Source organism: Phocoena phocoena, chromosome 1 (genome assembly GCF_963924675.1).
Source record: "Phocoena phocoena chromosome 1, mPhoPho1.1, whole genome shotgun sequence".
Lineage (NCBI taxonomy): Eukaryota > Metazoa > Chordata > Mammalia > Artiodactyla > Phocoenidae > Phocoena > Phocoena phocoena.
The window spans coordinates 27,980,448-28,000,366 of record NC_089219.1 but is presented as its reverse complement, the minus strand read 5'-3'; the positions used below and the strand labels follow the sequence as shown (position 1 = coordinate 28,000,366).

Sequence of the window (19,919 nt, the reverse complement as noted above, 5' to 3'; positions counted from 1 at the left end):
CTCTTAGTCCAAACTAAAAAGATGTTCAGACACCCTAGGAGGAAGTCTCCAAGTGCATTCAAGGAATCCTGGGAGTAGAGTCTGTCTTGCCTCCTCATGCCATGTCACTGCCAAAGCAGGAACATGGTGGAACACAGAGTGTCACCTTGTTAGCAGTACACCCAAAGTTGGCCAGCGTTGAAGTAGACATCTGGTCTACCTGGCTCTACTTTGTCTCTTGGACATTTACTGCTCTTTTTTGAGGGGTACATGTTACATATTCTAGCATTCCTCATGTCATGTGAAAATAGAAAATAAATTTAAATCACCCAAACTTTTAATGCCCCCAAATAACTACTTTCAATTCCTTTGTATAACTGTACCTCCCAGTTTTTTTCTGTGGCTTTATACAGATTTTTTTTAAATGAAAATGAGACCATATATACTACTTTATTATCTGCTTTTTAAACCTAATACACTGTAATACCATTCTCTGTCTGTTTTACCTCATTGGTGTTAATGGGTGCGTAGTATTCCATTGTAAGGATGTACTGTAATGTATCTATACAAGCCCCCAATGAGAAACATTTGGATTATTCCCAGTTTTTTAACTATTGTAAACCTCACAGTTAATCATCTCTGCATATTTATTTTCTTTCCCTAGAAGTGAGGGTGCTGATTCAAAAGGCATGCACGTTTTTAAGGTTTTTATTATATGCTCAGAATTTACACATCGAGTACGGCAGAGTACTGAGTATACCTGCTTCTGCCTGCTGAGCCACGTGAGGTACTCCCCATTCTTTTTTTTTCTTTTAAATTTTATTTGTTTTTGGCTGCGTTGGGTCTTTGTTGCTGCACGTGGTCTTTCTCTAGTTGTGGTGAGCGGAAGCTACTCTTTGTTGTGGTGCACGGGCTTCTCATTGCGGTGGCTTCTCGTTGCGGAGCACAGGCTCTAGGCGCACGGGCTTCAGTAGTTGGAGCACGCAGGCTTAGTAGTTGCGGCATGTGGGCCCTAGAGTGCGCGGGCTCTAGGGCGCGTGGGCTTCAGTAGTTGTGGCATGGGGGCTCCGTAGTTGTGTCTTACGGGCTTAGTTGCTCCACAGCATGTGGGATCTTCCTGGACCAGGAATTGAACCTGTGTCTGCTGCATTGGCAGGCAGATTCTTAACCACTGTACCACCAGGGACGTCCCTCCCATTCCTTTTTTTAATTAATTTATTTTTGGCTGTGTTGGGTCCTCGTTTCTGCGCAAGGGCTTTCTCCAGTTGCGGCAAGCGGGGCCCACTGTTCATCGCAGTGCGCGGGCCTCTCACTGTCGCGGCCTCTCTTGTTGCGGAGCACAGGCTCCAGATGCGCAGGCTCAGCAGTTGTGGCTCACGGGCCCAGTCGCTCTGTGGCATGTGGGATCCTCCCAGACCAGGGCTAGAACCTGTGTCCCCTGCATTGGCAGGCAGACTCTCACCACTGCGCCACCAGGGAAGCCCCCTCCCATTCCTTTTTATCTTGTGCACTTGAGAGTTGTAAAGCTAACAGAGATGGGCATTAAGTCATTTTACAGGACCTGAAACTGCCAGGGAAGTGCTCCTTGGACACCTAGATGGAGGCAGGGGACAGCCAACTCTAAGGCATGCTGCATGTTAAAGCAGTGCCAGAACCTGTGATGAATCCCAGAGGTCCTAGGGAGTCAGAAGGGTGTGTGTGAGAGACAATTCTCGAGGGCAAGTGACCATGTTAGGGTACCTACTATCACATCACCAACCATCTTCACCTCAGTGGGGTTCTTTTGGGAAGTGATGTACCTCCATAAGGGAAAATAGTGAAGAAAAAGAAATCATTTATTTATGCAAATACTCTAGCCACCAGCCTACAAATTGCTTTGGGGGTTAGGGAATGGCTTTTGGGAGCCCACAGGAGTGAGAGAAGTCTATGTATATTACTCCATTTCATCTTCACTATAGAAGGGTAATTTCTGCTCTGACACTGACGAGCTGGGAACCTCAGGTAAGCTAGCACTCTTAGTTAGGTCTTCTTGTGTCTGAAAGCACAGTGATGCAATCTCTCATAATAGTTAGGAGTGTGTGTGTGTGTGTGTGTGTGTGTGTGTATGTGTGTATACATATATATGTATATTAATACATATATATGTAGTAGTATATGTATACTACATGTACAGTGTGTCAAAACAATAAGGAAACTTTCTGTCACATAAGAGGTCCAGAGATAACATAGCTTCAGTTTCTTTTTTTTAAAAAAATAAATTTATTTATTTTTCTCTGCATTGGGTCCTCGTTGCTGTGCGTGGGCTTTCTCTAGCTGCAGCGAGTGGGGGCTACTCTTCGTTGCGGTGTGCGGACTTCTTATCGTGGTGGCTTCTCGTTGTGGAGCACGGGCTCTGGGCGCCTGGGCTTCAGTAGTTGTGGCTCACAGGCTCCGTAGTTGTGGCTCGTGGGATCTAGAGCGCAGGCTCAGTAGTTGTGCTGCTTTCAATTTATTGACTTCTGCCCTCAGGGTTACAAAATAGCTGAAGCAGCTCCAGACAACACATTTGCACATAATATCCAAAGGTGAAAAGAAAGAGGAAAGCTCTCTTAGAAGACCCTAGGTTTCCCCTTGCATCCCACTGTACAGAATTATGTCACATTTCCATTCTTAGACCAATCACTGGCAAGGAGAATGGAATTTCCAAGTTGGACTTAGACAAGTTAAGATTTACCCACACTGGTCAAGTGGTCAGCAAAGAAGAAGGGAGAGAGTAGATAGTGCCACTTATTAGCTTATTTGCAAATATGGATAACAATGGCAAATATTTTCATAGAGTTGCTGTGAAGATTTAGTGAGTTAAAGTGTTTACAATAGTGCCTGGTACATAATAAGTGCTCAGTAAATGCTATTATTAAATAGCGTTTGTTATTAAATAGCAGTTCTACAGATGAGAAAATGGATTCAGAAAGCTTAAGTGCCTATGTGTCAGACCTGAGACTAGAATTAAGACCTGGTTGACTCCAGAACCCACACTTTACACTGCACCAGTTGCCAAAGTTGGAAGTGGGCAGGTGTGGCACCCCTGCTCTTCAACTTGAAGGTAGATGGGATGATCGGTTCAATGTAATTAAATCTCCTTTGCTTCCCAGAATTGCCCTTCTGCATGAAAATTTTGAAGCCCTTGAAAGTAGAGCCTGGAAACCCTGGGATCTTGGCCTCTTACCATCCCCACCCCTTCCAGGATTCCATAGCCAGTTTGTCTCCAACCAGGACTTTGAGTAAAACCTCACACAGCTGGTATTAGATTGAAGGCTCCTATTTACCGAGGCTTGGCCTGTAAGCTGATTTAGCAGCCACAGGGCCCTTCAAGCTTGGCTGTAGGGCCCACCCAGCAGCTTCAGGAAAGGCAGGGTGCTGGAAGAGTAGGCTGGCCAGCTGGTATGGAGGAGCAGTTGGGATTGACAGCAGCAGGAGTATCTTCAGCTTTAGCTGTGCTGCCTCACCCCAAGGAGAAGCCAGGCCTTAGGAAACGGGCCCCCCAAACTACAGCCTAAGGCTTGGTCAGGTCGGCACAATGACATTCAGCTGCGAGGCCTTCCTTATACTTTGCTATCTCCCTCCCTGTGCCCCCTTGCCTTGCAATGACATTCCCTTCCCTTGGGGCCCTGGCTGCACCCCACAAACCCTGCTCACAGCTGCCACAGGTGGACTCCAGCCCTTCCAGCTGTTGAGCCCATTCTTCATGTCGTGTCTGGGGATTAGTCAGTTGATGGGAGGGCCTAGGATACGTGGGTGGCAGTGGATTCTGATCTGTCTCAGCTCCTTAAACCCAGGCCCCCAGGAACCCAAAGAGATCTGCAGCAGCCAGAGCAGCAAGAGGTAAGAGAGGAGTGATCTGGTGGGAAGGCGGGGAGAGGTTCAGGGTGGGATGGTTAGGGCCAGAGCCATGGTGGGCCGAGCTGAGCGCGAGGGGCAGAAGGGAATACACTCACTCAGGGTCCCAGAAAGGACTGGAGCCTGAGAGATTCAAAGGTAGGAGTACAAATTTTGGTATTGGAGGAACCATGTTTTGAAACACCCTAGGAGTGTGACTATGTGCCACAAATAGGAACAGGACATTGGCTTGTGCACTTATCCCCCTTGGGGAGAGGGGGAATATGCCCAGATGTGTTTGTGCTGTTGTGTTTGACTGTCTCTAACGCTGTGTGTGTGCCTGTGTGAGTGTACACATTTATCTCTGTGCTGCCTAGAGGGGAAGGGAGCGTATCTCCCCAGTGTCAGCCAGTGCTCAGAGTTTTACTTATGTTTTCTCATAATCCCCCCAACAACACTGTGAGGTAGGTGTTTTAATCTCCATTTTACAGCAGAGAAGACAGGCTCAGTGAAGCTGAGTAATCTGCCCGAGGTCATATGGCAGATAAATGTGTGTATCTAGGATCTGCCTGATTCCCGGGTATGTGCTCTTTGATTTGCTGTCCAAAGTTTTAAATCAGACCCAGGACTTCTTTGTGGTCAAAAGGCAAGGGGGAAGGAAATAAGACTGGAAGGCCTGTGAGATGTGAAACCTTTTCAGCTCTGACCAGGGTGCTCCAGGCAAGCTCCAGGAGAGGACCTTCACCAAGGTAAGTCCAAGGTCACTGTGCATGGGCCTGCCTCTGGGTCACTGCATCCTAAGTCCATAACTCCATCCACGCCTCACTCTCCCCCCTACTGATCTGGATGGCACTGGAGCAGGGAGGCTTGGGCTTTTTCTAGGAAGGACCCTATATTCCAGCCTGGTTTCTCCATAACTCCCTGTTGGCTCAGCCTTGCTTAGGCTTATTAATGCACATACCTGGGCACCACAAATCAGAACCGTACACCATCTGTGAGGGACACCTTCACCCTCCCAGTCACCAGGGTTGGAAATTTCCAAACTACCTGGGATTCCTGTCTCTTCCTCATTTTCTACATCTTGTCACCAAGCTCATTCTACTTCAGATAACTCTGGAGCCCATCCCCTCCTGTCCATCCTCAGCTGGTGCTGGCTGTGCTCAGGCCTCAGCCCCTCGCCGGGCTTCCCACCACCACCGACTGAGGAAAAGAGGACGGGGGTCGGGTGGGGGAAGGCGGGATGGAGGGCTCTTGTATGGCTAACCTCCATGGTGACCTCTCTTCCTCTTGTTAGCCCAAGGTCCGAGATGAACAGCAGCGCTGGGGACCTGGGTGTTGGTGCTGGCGGCCGCAGCCCCTGGGGCGACCCTGCTGGCTTCATTGTGGTGCCTACAGCCTACGCCTTGGTGCCGGGCCTGGGGGTGCCGGGCCTGGGGCTGCCGGCCAACGTGGCGGCCCTGGCAGTGTTCGTCCGCCGCGGCAGGCGCCTGGGCCAGGCCCTGCGTCTCCACCTGCTCAACCTGGCCATGGCCGACGTGCTCGTCATGCTCACACTGACGCTGTGGCTCACCTACTACCTGGGCCTGACCCACTGGCCCTTCCCGGAGGCTGCCTGCCGCGTGGCCGGGACCACCTACTGCGTGTCCACCTACGCAGCCTTGGCCTTCGCAGCGCTCACCAGCGTGTGCCGCTGCGGCTCGGTGTGCCCACCCAGCCCTGCGCCGCTGGGGCCCCGCCCGCGCCACGTGTGCTGCTGCCCAGCTGGCCGGCCAGGCCTGTGCCGCACCCTCGCTGGCCACCCCGCATGCGCTGCGCCCCAGGCCGGGCAGCGCCAGCGCGGGCCTGGCCTACGCCACCGTGGTGCTGGTGCTTGCGGCCTATGTGAGCTTGGCGCGGGTGCTCGCGGCGCCCTCGGGCCCGGGCCCGGCCCTCGCCCCAGCCGGTACAAACCGGCGCGCGGCCAGGACCATGGTGCTCGGGCACCTGTTGGTCTTTGCCCTCTGCCTGGCGCCCTACCACCTGCTGCTGGCGCCCTGGGTGGCCGGGCAGGAGGGCACCGTGGGCCGCGACGACAGAGGGTGCCAGGCCACCTCCACACTTGACGTCCTGCACACCCTCAGCCTGGCGCTGCTGAGTCTCAACAGCTGCTTGGACCCGCTCATCTACTGCTTCTCTGTGCGCAGCTTCTGCCAGGACTGCTGGGCGCTGAGCTGCCTCCCGGGGGTAGGGAGGTCCGGGGCACACTCGGTCTCCTTGGCCTCCACGGCCTCCTCCTAGAGAGCCCCCTGGCCTGCTGCCTGCTTCACCCCTGCCACCCTCCCAGTGGCGTCCTGGGTGGTGAAAGCTCTTTGCAAGGACCTAGACTCCAGTCCTGACGCAGCCACATACTAGCCGCCTGTAGTTGTAGACCTCCGGGCTCTGTCAAAAGGGGAAAGAACATTCTTTGTTGACCCGAATGTTTCCTAGACTTTGCCAGTGTTTGGATACAGATAATATGCCATTGCTTTCAAAATCTCTGGGGATAAACCCCAAAGTCCTAAACAGGGCCTACAAGGGCTAACTGCCTCCTGCTTCTCTCTCAGCATCCTCTCATCCTCATTTTCCCTCTTCTCCTCTACCACATCTGCCCGTCTCCGTGGGTTGAGTCACCTTATCAGTCCCTGGAACAGACCAGTTTCCTCCTCTTCAAAGCCTTTGCAACTGACTGCCAGGAATGATGTCCCTCTGTCTGCTTTGCTAAGTTAATTCCTTTCCATTCTCACTTCTTCAAACGTAGCTGTAGGGAAGCCTTTCTTGACCAGCACCACATACACCATTCCCTAGACTGGGTTAGATCTGGTTGTTCCTTTATAGCTCTTTCCACAATTGCAATCAAGCAATTAACTGGTTAGTTCTTTTTTTTTTTTTTTCTGTTGTTCTTTTTCTCTGTATTTATGTCGATCCATAAGAGAGTGCCATTTTTGTAGACCCAAAAGGGTTGAATAGTGGCAGTTTTTACTTTCATCCAATTCAACTTAATAAATTCCATGTTTGTCTTATTTACTGCTTGCTACTGTCCCTTGCATGTAGTAAGACCTCAGTATGTCAGATGAATGCATGAAACCTGAATATCATTAGCTTAAAATGCTCAAGGACTCACTTAGACATTCTAGTCTCCAGTAGATTTTCCTCAAGTGTTTCTGGGATTCTCCAAGCTTGTATTACCAGATGCATTCTTTTTGTTTGTTTGTTTTTGTTTTTGTTTTTTTGCGGTACGCGGGCCTCTCACCGCTGTGGCCTCTCCCGCTGCGGAGCACAGGCTCCGGACGCGCAGACTCAGCGGCCACGGCTCACGGGCCCAGCCGCTCCGCGGCACGTGGGATCCTCCCGGACCGGGGCACAAACCCGCGTCCCCTGCATCGGCAGGCAGACTCCCAACCACTGTGCCACCAGGGAAGCCCCCAGATGCATTCTTGAACCAGTCCTGATGATTGCTTCCGTCTGCAGTTGCTGGTTACCCATGACTCTGCCATCACCTCCACTGTCCCAAGAGTCCTGTGCCAAGACTTGGTGATAACCAAGCTGGAGATCCATCCTGCCATTAGCTGGGACAGGGATCCGCCAGACTTGCTGCCTTCCGCTTCAGCTGAGCCGGGACTCTGTCACTGGGTGCAAATCCCTGGCAATGGTTCTGGCCACCAGTGCTTTCCCTCCTCGTGCCTTGATGACTTAGCAGTTGGCTTCAACTGCTAAGGGAACCACTCCCTCTCCTCGGCCATGTTATAGGGAGCCCCATAACAAGACTGCTTGGGTCTCAAGCTTAATGAGTGAGGGCAGCGTGTTCATGTTGCCAAGTCAGATGGGTCAGGAAGGGTTCACCAATCAGCTACCATGTCTTACTGACCTCAGGTCCTATTGCTGAATTTGCCTTCTAATGGTAAGTTTGAGAAATTTCTTTAATTTTTGATACATTACCTTTCATTGTTCCCTTATTCCTTCTTTAACTGTTTTCTTTTACATTTAAAAAATAATACATGTTCATGAAAAGAAATTCAAAGCAGTAGAGAAAAATGCAAAATCAAAAATAAAGCTTCTCCCAGTGGTAACCACCATTCACAGTTTCTTGTTGTATCTTTCCAGAGATTTTCCATCACAGTACAGATATAAGTATAGTCAATTTCCTTCAGAAAGCCACAAATGGGATAGTGTTACAAGGCTCTTCTGCACTTTTCCTCATTTAATGTATCTTGTACCTCTTTTTATATCAGCACGTATAGATCTACCTCATTCTTTTTAATAGATGCAGAGTATTGATTTCACTCAATTGGTCCCCCTGTTGATGGGCGTTTTTTTTTTAACATCTTTATTGGAGTATAATTGCTTTACAGTGGTGTATTAGTTTCTGCTGTATAACAAAGTGAATCAGCTATACATATATTCCCATTTCTCCTCCCTCTTTTCGTCTCCCTCCCACCCTCCCTATCCCACCCCTTGGGCATTTGTTTTACTGTGATAAATAATAATGCATTGAGTGTCCCTGTCCACAAATCTTTGCATACTTGTAAATCTGTAGAATAAATTCCTGGCAGTGAAATTGCTGCGTCAAGGAGTATGTGTGTGCACTTAAATGGTTTAATTAAATCACCAAATTGCCTCCAAAAATGTAGCACCAATTACACACCCATCAACAGCTCGTAACAGTCCCTGTTTTATCACACCCTCACTAGGACTGGATATTGTCACCTGCCTCCTTCTTGAATCTGGACTCCTGTCTGCATTTCAACTGTGGGCATGGTTAATTTGTTTCTTTTTCCTAGAAGGCTTCTCAGTCTCCTCCATATCTGAAACCTGCCAGTGGGGGCAGAAGTGGGAAGGGAAAGGGTATCACCTGAGACCTCATACCAGCCAAACGCCTGTCTTGCTTGCTAGAGGAATGAAACAAAAGCCCAAATACACATTGGTAAGTCCACAGTAATTGTCATCTCTCCTTCCTTGGGAATTAGGTTGGCTCATTCCATGCACCACTGACCATCATCTCAGGCCAAGGCCAGGAGGCAGCCTGGGCCCACGTCATGAATTCACTTGCTCTGGTGGAATGAATTGCTTGGCCCCAGGGGCTGTGCAAAGCTGGGTCTCTGAGAAATGATCTCGTGTCCACGCTAGAGCCAGCTGAATCCCCTGAGGCCAAATTTGATTCTGTTCAAATAAAAAAATGATTCCCTGTGGCATCATCCATCCCCGTGGTCTTGTACTATCTTGCTTTTGATGTGACTTTTCCCTTAGTAGTCAGTTTCCTTTGGGAAAGGTCTAACTTAGTCTTCTGTGTCTGACCTGAGGAAAAAGAACTTGAGAGTCGATTGCCTCTGGGAGCTCAGACACAGTGGAAGGAAGGCCTCTGTTTGGAGTTAGTGCATTTGGGAATCACCCTCCCCTCTCCCTGGTGATTCAGGAGAGTAGGAACCTGGGGTGAGGACCCAGAGGCAAAGAGCCTGAGGGATGAGAGAACAGACGGCTTTGTACTGTCAATCCTTTTGGATTCTTTTTGCCTTATTTATTCTAAACTTTCAAGAATTTGACCCAAGACCCTCCCTCAGTCCAGGATGGAGAAGAGGGAGCCCAGGTTGGTCCTTGATTAGATGCTGGACACCCTCTTTCTCCAGGATCCAGGGAAAACTCATCTGCCAACTGTTCCCAGCAGCTGGGGGAATCTAGGGTATGTTTTCAGTATGCCCTGGACCCCGCTACCTCTTGTAGGGCCAGGAACGCCCAATTCCCACCCCTACCCGCCCAGGCCACACCCTGTAGCTGTGGGGTCCAAACGTGGTGCAGAGAAGATGCTCCTGACACAGAATGAAGAATGCTTCCTTTCCTGCTGGAACCCGGTCTCTCCTTCAGCTCAATTACTGTCCAGGTCTCTGAACCCAGCCCAAGCCTGTTCCTGCCTTTGGCTAGGGCTGGTCCAGGTCCTCGGCTCTGCACACGCCAGCCTAGGGCCCCTCAGCCAGCCGTGCTTCTTCAGTGACCCTGCTTGCTCTTCCTGAGTCCGCCCCTCCGGACCAGCCTCGCCTGCCCCTGCAGGAAGCCTGTCACACCTCAGCTTGATTTCTCTATTGTATTCAGGCCCTGGCCCCAGGCGCTCTCTCTGCAACTGATTCTTTGCCTTGACATCTATTTCCTTCTCCTCTAGCCTTGGAAGGAGGATAGTGTTTTCCCTCTGGGTTTTGCAGATACCCCTGTGGCTGCAGCTGTCTTTCACTGGTCCTGAAACCAGCTCCATGGACTACATTCCAGCTTCAGGGACTGGGACCTCCTCCCCAGACCAATCACTCCAGGGCTTTCCCAGGCCTGCCCTTTCCCTCTGCTGTATGGAACATGCCCACCATCTGGCCCTAATGCTGTCGTTAAATCATGCTTCTTTGCCCCTAATTTTCCGTGAGCACCAGGCTAGCTCTGAAATGTACTTGTGGTTGGGGTGCTGGGCTCACGCTGGCCCCTAGCATTGGTGGGGTTCTGGGTGAGCGTGCAGAAGGAGGCCCAGATCCTATATGTCTAAATATTTACAAGTTATAAATTAAGCAAACACATTTTTAAATGAAATGCATTCCATTCATCTTCCTTGAAAAATATACCTTCATAATGACAGAACAGAAAAATACATTTAAAGTTGTGGTTTTCAAGACTGAAAATCAGCAAATTATCAAAGATGAGAGAATCTAATTTTACATATTATGTTCAAACATTGTATTTGGGTGGTGTATGATAAATTATTATTACAGAAAATTTAATTATTTTAATTTCATCATATAAATCACCGTTATTCATAATATAAATATTTTTTACCATTTCTTCAAGCCATTTCTATACTCATACAGAAATTCTTAAGTTCTTTTTTTCAAAAATTTCAATAATTTACTGTTATTTTATTTATTTAATTTTACTTATTTATTTATTTATTTATGGCTGGGTTGGGTCTTTGTTGCTTCACCCGGGCTTTCTTTAGTTGCGGCGAGCGGGGGCTACTCTTCGTTGCGGTGCACGGGCTTCTCATTGCGGTGGCTTCTCTTGTTGCAGACCACGGGCTCTAGGCAGGCGGGCTTCAGTAGTTGTGGCACTCGGGCTCAGTAGTTGTGGCTCACGGGTTCTAGAGTGCAGGCTCAGTAGTTGTGGTGCTCGGGCTTAGTTGCTCCGTGGCATGTGGGATCTTCCCGGACCAGGGCTCGAACCCTTGTCCCCTGCATTGGCAGGTGGACTCCCAACCACTGCGCCACCAGGGAAGCCCCTATTTCACTTTTAAAACTAAAACATATATCTATACATATCAGAAAATGTTTTTTTTTGAAATTGAGAAACACTGCATGTGAAATATACAACCAAAGTGAGGTTTCAATAAAATATGAGGCAATTAGAACAATGAAAGGAAAATGTCTGACAATGAATAAGATTCACAGACATAAAATCTCAAAACTAATTTTTATACAGACTACTTTTTGGGTACTATAGATTGAGGTATAACCTTGATTGAAGAGAGATCTGAACAAATTTAGCAACGAGTCGTCATTTTCTGTTATTTTAAAATAACAGTCCAGGGACTTCCCTGGTGGCACAGTGGTTAAGGATCCGCCTGCCTATGCAGGGGACACGGGTTCGAGCTCTGGTCCGCGAAGATCCCACATGCGGCAGAGCAACTAAGTCCGTGTGCCACAGCTACTGAGTCTGCGCTCTAGAGCCTGTGAGCCACAGCTACGGAGGCCTCGGGCTGAAGCCCACTCGCCACAACTACAGAAGCCCGCGTGCTTAGAGCACGTGCTCTGCAACAAAGGAAGCCATGGCAATGAGAAGCCTGGGCACTGCAACAAAGAGTAGCCCCTGCTCACCCCAACTAGAGAAAGCCTGCGCGCAGCAACAAAGACCCGACGCAGCCAATAAATAAATAAATAAAAGTGAAATAGGTAACTCTTATGTTTCTATAAACTTTTACTAACATTTTTTTTTACTAATATCTCTTTAAAATTAATATATTTTTCCACCAATGAACATGGTTTGTTCTTTATTGGAGAATTTTATTTGTTTCATTTAACTTTTCTGATACATATCATATCTTAAGTAAATTAAATGTAATTGATTTAATGGCATTTAGTTGAGATTTCTACCATGTGTCTGAGAGTGGTTCTGAGGTCATATTTGATGTGTTTCATCAATATATTCTATCTTTGGGCATGTCCAGAAAATATGGCGTATAATCTTTGAATTACTCCAAAAAATGTCATTGCTATCAGCACAATTGAAACTATGTCTTTTAGTAAACCCAAACTATGTACAATACTTGGCCAAAGAATATTTCTGGATTTTTGGCTCGACTTTTGCCTTGTATACCTTTCTTTGTTAATCACATTAGCACCATGACCATAGATTTATCCTTGGCAATCTTTTTTTTTTTTTTGCGGTACATGGGCCTCTCACTGTTGTGGCCTCTCCCGTTGTGGAGCACAGGCTCCGGACGTGCAGGCTCAGCGGCCATGGCTCACGGGCCCAGCCGCTCCGCGGCATGTGGGATCTTCCCAGACCGGGGCACGAACCCACGTCCCCTGCATCGACAGGCGGACTCTCAACCACTGCACCACCAGGGAAACCCCTTGGCAATCTTTTAAATCAATGTTCAAAACTGAAAGCTGTTTTTTCGTTCTTCATTCAAATCAGACTTGTATTTTGGAATTCTGATTTGCATAGGGTATAGCACCCTAATACATACTGTACTCTGGTTGCAATAACTGGAAAAAGCCAAATAAATTACAAATACCATATTTTAAAGATACTGAAGAGCTGTGGAAGCAACAATGACTAGAAGAATTGGAATTCAGATAGGGAGTATCCCTTCTAAGTTGAGTTGATAGTCACTGGATGTTTTCTTCCCTGGGAACATTTGCTCATTCTGTGCGTGAGTTGAGTATTGAGCTTGACCCATGCAGAGACCTTATATTGGTAGAAAAAGGAACCACATGTCTTTTGGCAGTTAAGTGGGGCTGTTGTGAGAAACTGGGGACTCGAAAACACAGCTGTTTGTAACCATAGGACATTTTCTGAGTTCTGAGTCTGAGTGTGAAAGGCTGGGAAGCTAAGCAGAGGGCTTCCAAAAGGCCAAGTGAAATCTCTTATAATCTTGAGATGCTTAGGACACAAAGTCCAATTAGAGGAATGAGGCCTGATGCAAAAACATAGCTGATATTCCCCTCAAGAAAATTTCTAGACTTTGAAGCTGTGGGAGTAAAGAGGAGGTAGGAAAAAAAGCTAAAGTGCCAGGTGCAGAGCCTCTAAAGGGCAGAACCGAATCTCCAGTGAGCCTTTCAGGATTGGGGAGACAGAGAGCCATTAGACTCAGTCAAAAGCCCAGGAAAGCCCAACCTGAAAGCAAGAATGAGTCGGAGGTGGACTGAATCATACTGAAACTGTCACCCAGCTCTGTCATAGTTAACTTGTAACTGGATTGAGGTGACCAGTCCCTTATCCTGTCTGCCTAACAGAGGAAAGATGGAACTTTCTGTGATAGGAGATATCATACAGACCTTCTACATGACTTTAACAATGTCTGGCACACAATAAAAAGTCACTAGACATGCAAAGAGGTAGGAAAATGAGACTGATCATCAGACAGACAATAAAAACTGATCAATACATGATCCAGATGTTGGAGTATAAGACAAAGACTTTATTTATTTTTAATTAATTTATTTTTGGCTGCATTGGGTCTTTGTTGCTGCGTGCGGGCTTTATGTAGTTGCAGCGAGTGGGGGCTACTCTTCGTTGCAGTGCATGGGCTTCTCATTGCGGTGGCTTCTCTTGTAGAATAGCATGGGCTGTAGGTGCGTGGGCTTCAGCAGTTGTGGCACATGGGCTAAGTAGTTGTGGCTCGTGGGCTCTAGAGTACAGACTCAGTAGTTGTGGTGCCTGGGCTTAATTGCTCCGCAGCATGTGGGATCTTCCTGGACCAGGGATTGAACCTGTGTCCCCTGCACTGGCAGGTAGATTCTTAACCACTGTGCCACCAGGGAAGTCCCCAAGACAAGGACTTTAAATAATTATAATTAATTAAAATGATTAAAGAAAATAGAGGAAAATATGGACAAAATGAATTAAAAATAGACATTTTCAATGGAGAATTGAAATTCCCAAAAAGGAATCAAGTGATTGATTTGAGAACAATAGAGAGAAGGTAATATTGGCAAAAATTGGGATTCTTTTATTAACAGAATAACAGTTAATAAGCAGAATTCACACATATAATTTCACCCAGTCAAAAAACTATATATAAAAGTAAAACAGGGCTTCCCTGGTGGCACAGTGGTTGACAGTCCGCCTGCCGATGCAGGGGACACGGGTTCGTGCCCCGGTCCGGGAAGATCCCACATGCCGCGGAGTGGCTGAACCTGTGAGCCATGGCCGCTGAGCCTGCGCGTCCAGAGCCTGTGCTCCGCAACGGGAGAGGCCACAACAGTGAGAGGCCCGCGTACCGCAAAAAAAAAAAAAGAAAAGAAAAAAAGTAAAACAAATTAATCGAGCTCTTGCTAGAAGCAAATCTACCAATAAACATGAGTAATTAATGTTACAAGGTAAATTTTTACCAAGGTAATTTTTCTGGGAAGAAAGAATCATTAGCGTTTCAACACTGATGGCAACAACGTAAGAAAAGTCTGTCATCAAATACTTTATTGGTCTCAGGCACTTAAGACAATGAGGGGTCAAATAACCTTTTTAGTTGCAGCCTGCCAGGGCTTCTGTCCTGGGGCATTAGAGGGAATCAGAGATGGGGTAGGTTACCTTTGAAAATTCAAAAACAGCAGCAGTTTTCATGGGGAAGGGGTCACTTGTATGAGCAAACTGTCTTTGTAAAAATGTCAACTGAGGAAAAAAATGATGTATTACTGTGATTTGAAAGAAAATGAAAAATCTAATATTCCAGTTAGTTCAAGTTATTTTGCTTGAATTGTTAAATTTTTCTTGGAAATTAAGGCATGACAGAAGCATGGGATACAGAGGGGGAAAGCATGGGATCTGGAGTTTGAGAGACCTAGGATGAAATCCCAGCCCCACCATGTTCCAGATATAGGACCTTGGCAAAGTACTGCCCCCTCACATGCTCAGTTTTACCCAGATGTAAAGGATGAGACAGTATCCGTAAGGTGTCTCATATAATACTTGGATATAAAAAGGTGTCAATGGGTGGTGGTGCTAATTCTTACTATTGTGGTGGAACTAATATTTGAAGATTAAATGCTCATTTTGAAGACTTTGTTTTTAATTTGGACTTCTTTGAGTAGATTTGCTTTTACAATGCTGTAGGAATAAAGAGCAATATAATGGAATATAAAATGTGGCATCTAAGCACTGGTCACACACTCAGGACAGACACAAAACTTTACATCTACTTCTGAATATTGAATAGGAAATTTAGACATGTAAAAATGAATTTACATCTATATATTTTTCAAAACAAAACAGAGAAGCTGGAATGTAACAACAGAAATAAACTAGTAGTACAATGTCAGAAGTGGAGATGTTTGAGATTTTGTGTTATAACTAATCTTCTGCATTATGAATTTTAAGTAAAACAAGAGGATGTGCTGAAAAAACAGGTTCCTCTGGCCAACCAAGTGGATTGACAATTCTGAAAATGCTGCTGTTATTAAGAGGTGGGACAGGTTTAAACAAACAGGGACAATAGCTTATATCCTCTGTTAAAAGAAGTGCTCACAGATTTCCACTGCAAATGGTACAGAGAATGTTGTTTGAAGGGAGAGTTCCTTCTGGAACTACCTCCTGATGAGGACTGAGGGAAGATGACTGGTTGGAGCTGGGGCTTCCAAGTTGAGCCTGTAGCTCATTTTTGTGTAAAACCCCCATGCATCACCATTTACCAAGAAAATGAAAAATAAACTTGAGTTTCCTTTCTTTACTTGAAAAAAAAGAAAGAAAAGGAATCAAATAAACATTCTAGGACTGAAAATTACAGTGCCTGAAATTAAGAACTCATTGGATAGATTTAACAGCAGATTGGACATAGATTATAAAATTCAAGAAACGTCAATAGAAAATATCTAACTAGAAATACAAAGAGAATAAAGAACAAAAAAAATTAAGAAAAGAACACAAATGATGAGATCAATCAAAATTCCAATATGCTTGTAATGGAGAGCCAGAGAGAAGAGAGAAGATGGTGGTAGAGGGCATATCTGAAGAAATTAGAGCCAAGAATTTTTCAAAATTGATGAAATACATTGACGCACAGATTTGAGAACTTCAGTGAACCCCAAGTAGGATAAATAAGAACAAACAAACCAAACCAACCAAGCAAAAATGTCATAGGCATATTCTAGTCAAAGAACTTGAATCCAAAGACAGTAGAAAATCTTAAAATCATACAGAAGACACATTACAATTAAAGAAGCAATAATAAGATTAATATGTAGTTTTCCAAAGAAAATATGGAAGGTAGAAGACAATGGAATGACATCTTCAAAGTGTTGGGGAAAAAAAAACTGACAACCTAAAAAAAAAAATCCTTCAAAAATAAAAGTGAAATAAAGACAAAAACTGAACACGTCCAAAGGAGGGCTTCTTGAGTGTGGAGTTCTGGAGTTTGGAGTTTTCCTAAGATTGGTTCAAGATGGCAGAGTAGAAGGACGTGTGCTCACTCCCTCTTGCGAGAGCACCAGAATCACAACTAACTGCTGAACAATCATTGACAAGAAGCACTGGAACTCCCCCCAAAAGATACCTCACATCCAAAGACAAAGGAGAAGCCACAATGAGATGGTAGGAGGGGGGCAATCACAATAAAATCAAATCCCATAACCACTGGGTGGGTGTCTCACAAACTAGAGAACACTTATACCACAAAAGTCCACCCACTGGAGTGAAGGTTCTGAGCCCCACATCAGGTTTCCCAACTTGGGGGTCCAGCAACAGGAAGAGGAATTCCTAGAGAATCAGACTTTGAAGCCTAGTGGGATTTGATTGCAGGACTTTGATAGGACTGGGGGAAACAGAGACTCCACTCTTGGAGGGCACACACAAAGTAGAGTGTGCATCAGGACCCAGGGGAAGGAGCAATGACCCCCATAGGAGACTGAACCAGACCTACCTGCTAGTGTTGGAGGGTCTCCTGCAGAGGTGGGGGGTGGCTGTGGCTCACTGCGGGGACAAGGTCACTGGCAGCAGAAGTTCTGGGAAGTACTCCTTGGCGTGAGCCCTCCCAGAGTCCGCCATAAGCCCCACCAAAGAGCCGGGTAGTCTCCAGTGCTGGGTAGCCTCAGGCCAAACAACCATCAGGGAGGGAACCAAGTCCCACCCATCAGCAGACAAGCAGATTAAAGTTTTACTGAGCTCTGCCCACCAGAGCAACACCCAGCTCTACCCACCACCAGTCCCTCCCATCAGGAAGCTTGCACAAGCCTCTTAGATAGTCTCATCCACCAGAGGGCAGACAGCAGAAGCAAGAAGAACTACAATTCTTCAGCCTGTGGAATGAAAACCATATTCACAAAAAGATAGACAAAATGAAAAGGCAGAGGACTGTGCACCAGATGAAGGAACAAGTTAAAACCCCAGAAAAACAACTAAATGAAGTGGAGATAGGCAACCTTCCAGAAAAAGAATTCAGAATAATGATAGTGAAGATGATCCAGGACCTCGGAAAAAGAATGGAGGAAAAGGTCAAGAAAATGCAAGAAATGTTTAACAAAGACCTAGAAGAATTAAAGAACAAACACCTAGAATAATTAAAGAACAAACAAAGAGAGATGAACAATATGATAACTGAAATGAAAAATACACGAGAAGGAATCAACAGAAGAATAACTGAGGCAGAAGAACAGATAAGTGACCTGGAAGACAGAATGGTGGAATTCACTGCCATGGAACAGAATAAAGAAAAAAGAATGAAAAGAAATGAAGACAGCCCAAGAGACCTCTGGGACAACATTAAACAAACCAACATTCACATTATAGGGGTCCCAGAAGGAGAAGTGAGAGAGAAAGGACCTGAGACAATATTTGAAGAGATTATAGTCAAAAACTTCCTGAACATAGGAGAGGAAATAACCACCCAAGTCCAGAAAACACAGAGAGTCCCAGGCAGGATAAACCCAAGGAGAAACATACTGAGACACATGGTAATCAAGTTGACAGAAATTAAAGACCAAGAAAAATTATTGAAAGCAACCAGGGAAAAATGACAAATAACATACAAGGGAACTCCCATAAGGTTAACAGCTGATTTCTCAGCAGAAAGTCTACAAGCCAGTGATGAAAGGGAAGAACCTACAACCAAGATTACTCTATCTGGCAAGGATCTCATTCAGATTCGATGGAGAAATTAAAAGTTTTACAGACAAACAAAAGCTAGGAGAATTTGACACCACCAAACCAGCTCTACAATAAATGCTAAAGGAACTTCTCTAAGTGGGAAATACAAGAGAAGAAAAGGACCTACAAAATCAAACCCAAAACAATTAAGAAAATGGTAATAGGAACATGCATATCAGTAATTACCTTAAATGTGAATGGAATAAATTCTCCAACCAAATGACACAGACTCGCAGAATGTATACAAAAACAAGACCCATACATATGCTGTCTACAAGAGACCCACTTCAGACCTAGGGACACATACAGACAGAAAGTGAGAGGATGGAAAAAGATATCCCATGCAAAGCGAAATCAAAAGAAAGCTGGAGTAGCAATATTCATATCAGATAAAATAGACTTTAAAATAAAGAATGTTACAAGAGACAAGAAAGGACACTACATAATGATCAAGCGATCAATCCAAAAATAAGATACACCAGTTATAAATATATATGCACCCAACATAGGAGCACCTCAATACATAAGGCAACTGCTAACAGCTATAAAGGAGGAAATCGACAGTAACACAATAATAGTGGGGGACTTTAACACCTCACTTACACCAATGGACAGATCATCCAGACAGAAAATGAATAAGGAAACATAAGCTTTAAATGACAAAATAGACCAGAGAGATTTAATTGACATTTATAGGACATTCCATACGAAAACAGCAGATTACACTTTCTTCTCAAGTGTACCTGGAACATTCTCCAGGATAGATCACATCTTGGGTCGCAAATCAAAGCTCGGTAAATTTAAAAAAATTGAAATCAAGCATCTTTTCTGACCACAATGCTATGAGATTAGAAAACAATTACAGGGGGAAAAACGTAAAAATCACAAACACATGGAGGCTAAATAATACATTACTAAATAACCAAGAAATCACTGAAGAAATCAAAGAGGAAATCATAAAATACCTAGAGACAAATGACAATGAAAATACGACAATCCAAATCCTATGGGATGCAGCAAAAGCAGTTCTAAGAGAAGTTTATAGCAATACAATCCTACCTCAAGAAACAAGAAAAATCTGAAATAAAAAATCTAACCTTACACCTAAAAGAACTACAGAAAGAAGAACAAAAGAACCCAAAGTTAGTAGAAGGAAAGAAATCATAAAGATCAGAGCAGAAGTAAATGAAATAGAAACAAAGAAAACAATAGCAAAGATCAATAAAACTAAAAGCTGGTTCTTTGAGAAGATAAAATTGATAAATTAGCCAGACTCATCAAGAAAAAGAGGGAGAGGACTCAAATCAATAAAATTAGAAATGAAAAAGGAGAAGTTATAATGGACACCACAGAAATACAAAGCATCATAAGAGAGTACTACAAGCAACTCTATGCCAATAAAATGGACAACCTGGAAGAAATGAACAAATTCTTAGAAACGTATAACCTTCCAAGACTGAACCAGGAAGAAATAGAAAATATGAACAGATCTTTCGCAAATAATGAAATTGAAACTGTGATTAAAAATCTTCCAACAAACAAAAGTCCAGGACTAGATGGCTTCACAAGTGAATTCTATCAAACATTTATAGAAGAGCTAACACACATCCTTCTCAAACTCTTCCAAAACATTGCAGAGGAAGAAACACCCCCAAACTTATTCTATGAGGCCACCATCACCCTGATGCCAAAACCAGACAGAGATATTACAAAAAAAGAAAATTACAGACCAATATCACTGATGAATA

General features: G+C 45.1%; 1 protein-coding gene across 1 annotated transcript; it reads left to right on the top strand.

Annotated features, from left to right (window-relative positions):
* Positions 1 to 5,141: 5,141 nt before the first annotated feature.
* Positions 5,142 to 7,566, top strand: LOC136123964 (platelet-activating factor receptor-like). The gene is made up of 3 exons (XM_065878349.1): positions 5,142 to 5,534; positions 5,596 to 6,057; positions 7,321 to 7,566. The coding sequence occupies exons 1-3, from the start codon at positions 5,142 to 5,144 to the stop codon at positions 7,564 to 7,566; spliced, it is 1,101 nt and encodes a 366-aa protein (XP_065734421.1).
* The last annotated feature ends 12,353 nt before the right edge of the window (positions 7,567 to 19,919 follow it).

Excerpts from the sequence above, each read along its gene's own strand:
- LOC136123964 (XM_065878349.1), top strand. The coding sequence starts at position 5,142 with ATGAACAGCAGCGCTGGGGACCTGGGTGTTGGTGCTGGCGGCCGCAGC. Across the intron at positions 5,535-5,595 it reads GCGTGTGCCGCTGCGGCTCG|CTGGCCGGCCAGGCCTGTGC; the intron begins GTGTGCCCACCC and ends GCTGCTGCCCAG. Across the intron at positions 6,058-7,320 it reads CGCTGAGCTGCCTCCCGGGG|TTGCTGGTTACCCATGACTC; the intron begins GTAGGGAGGTCC and ends TTCCGTCTGCAG.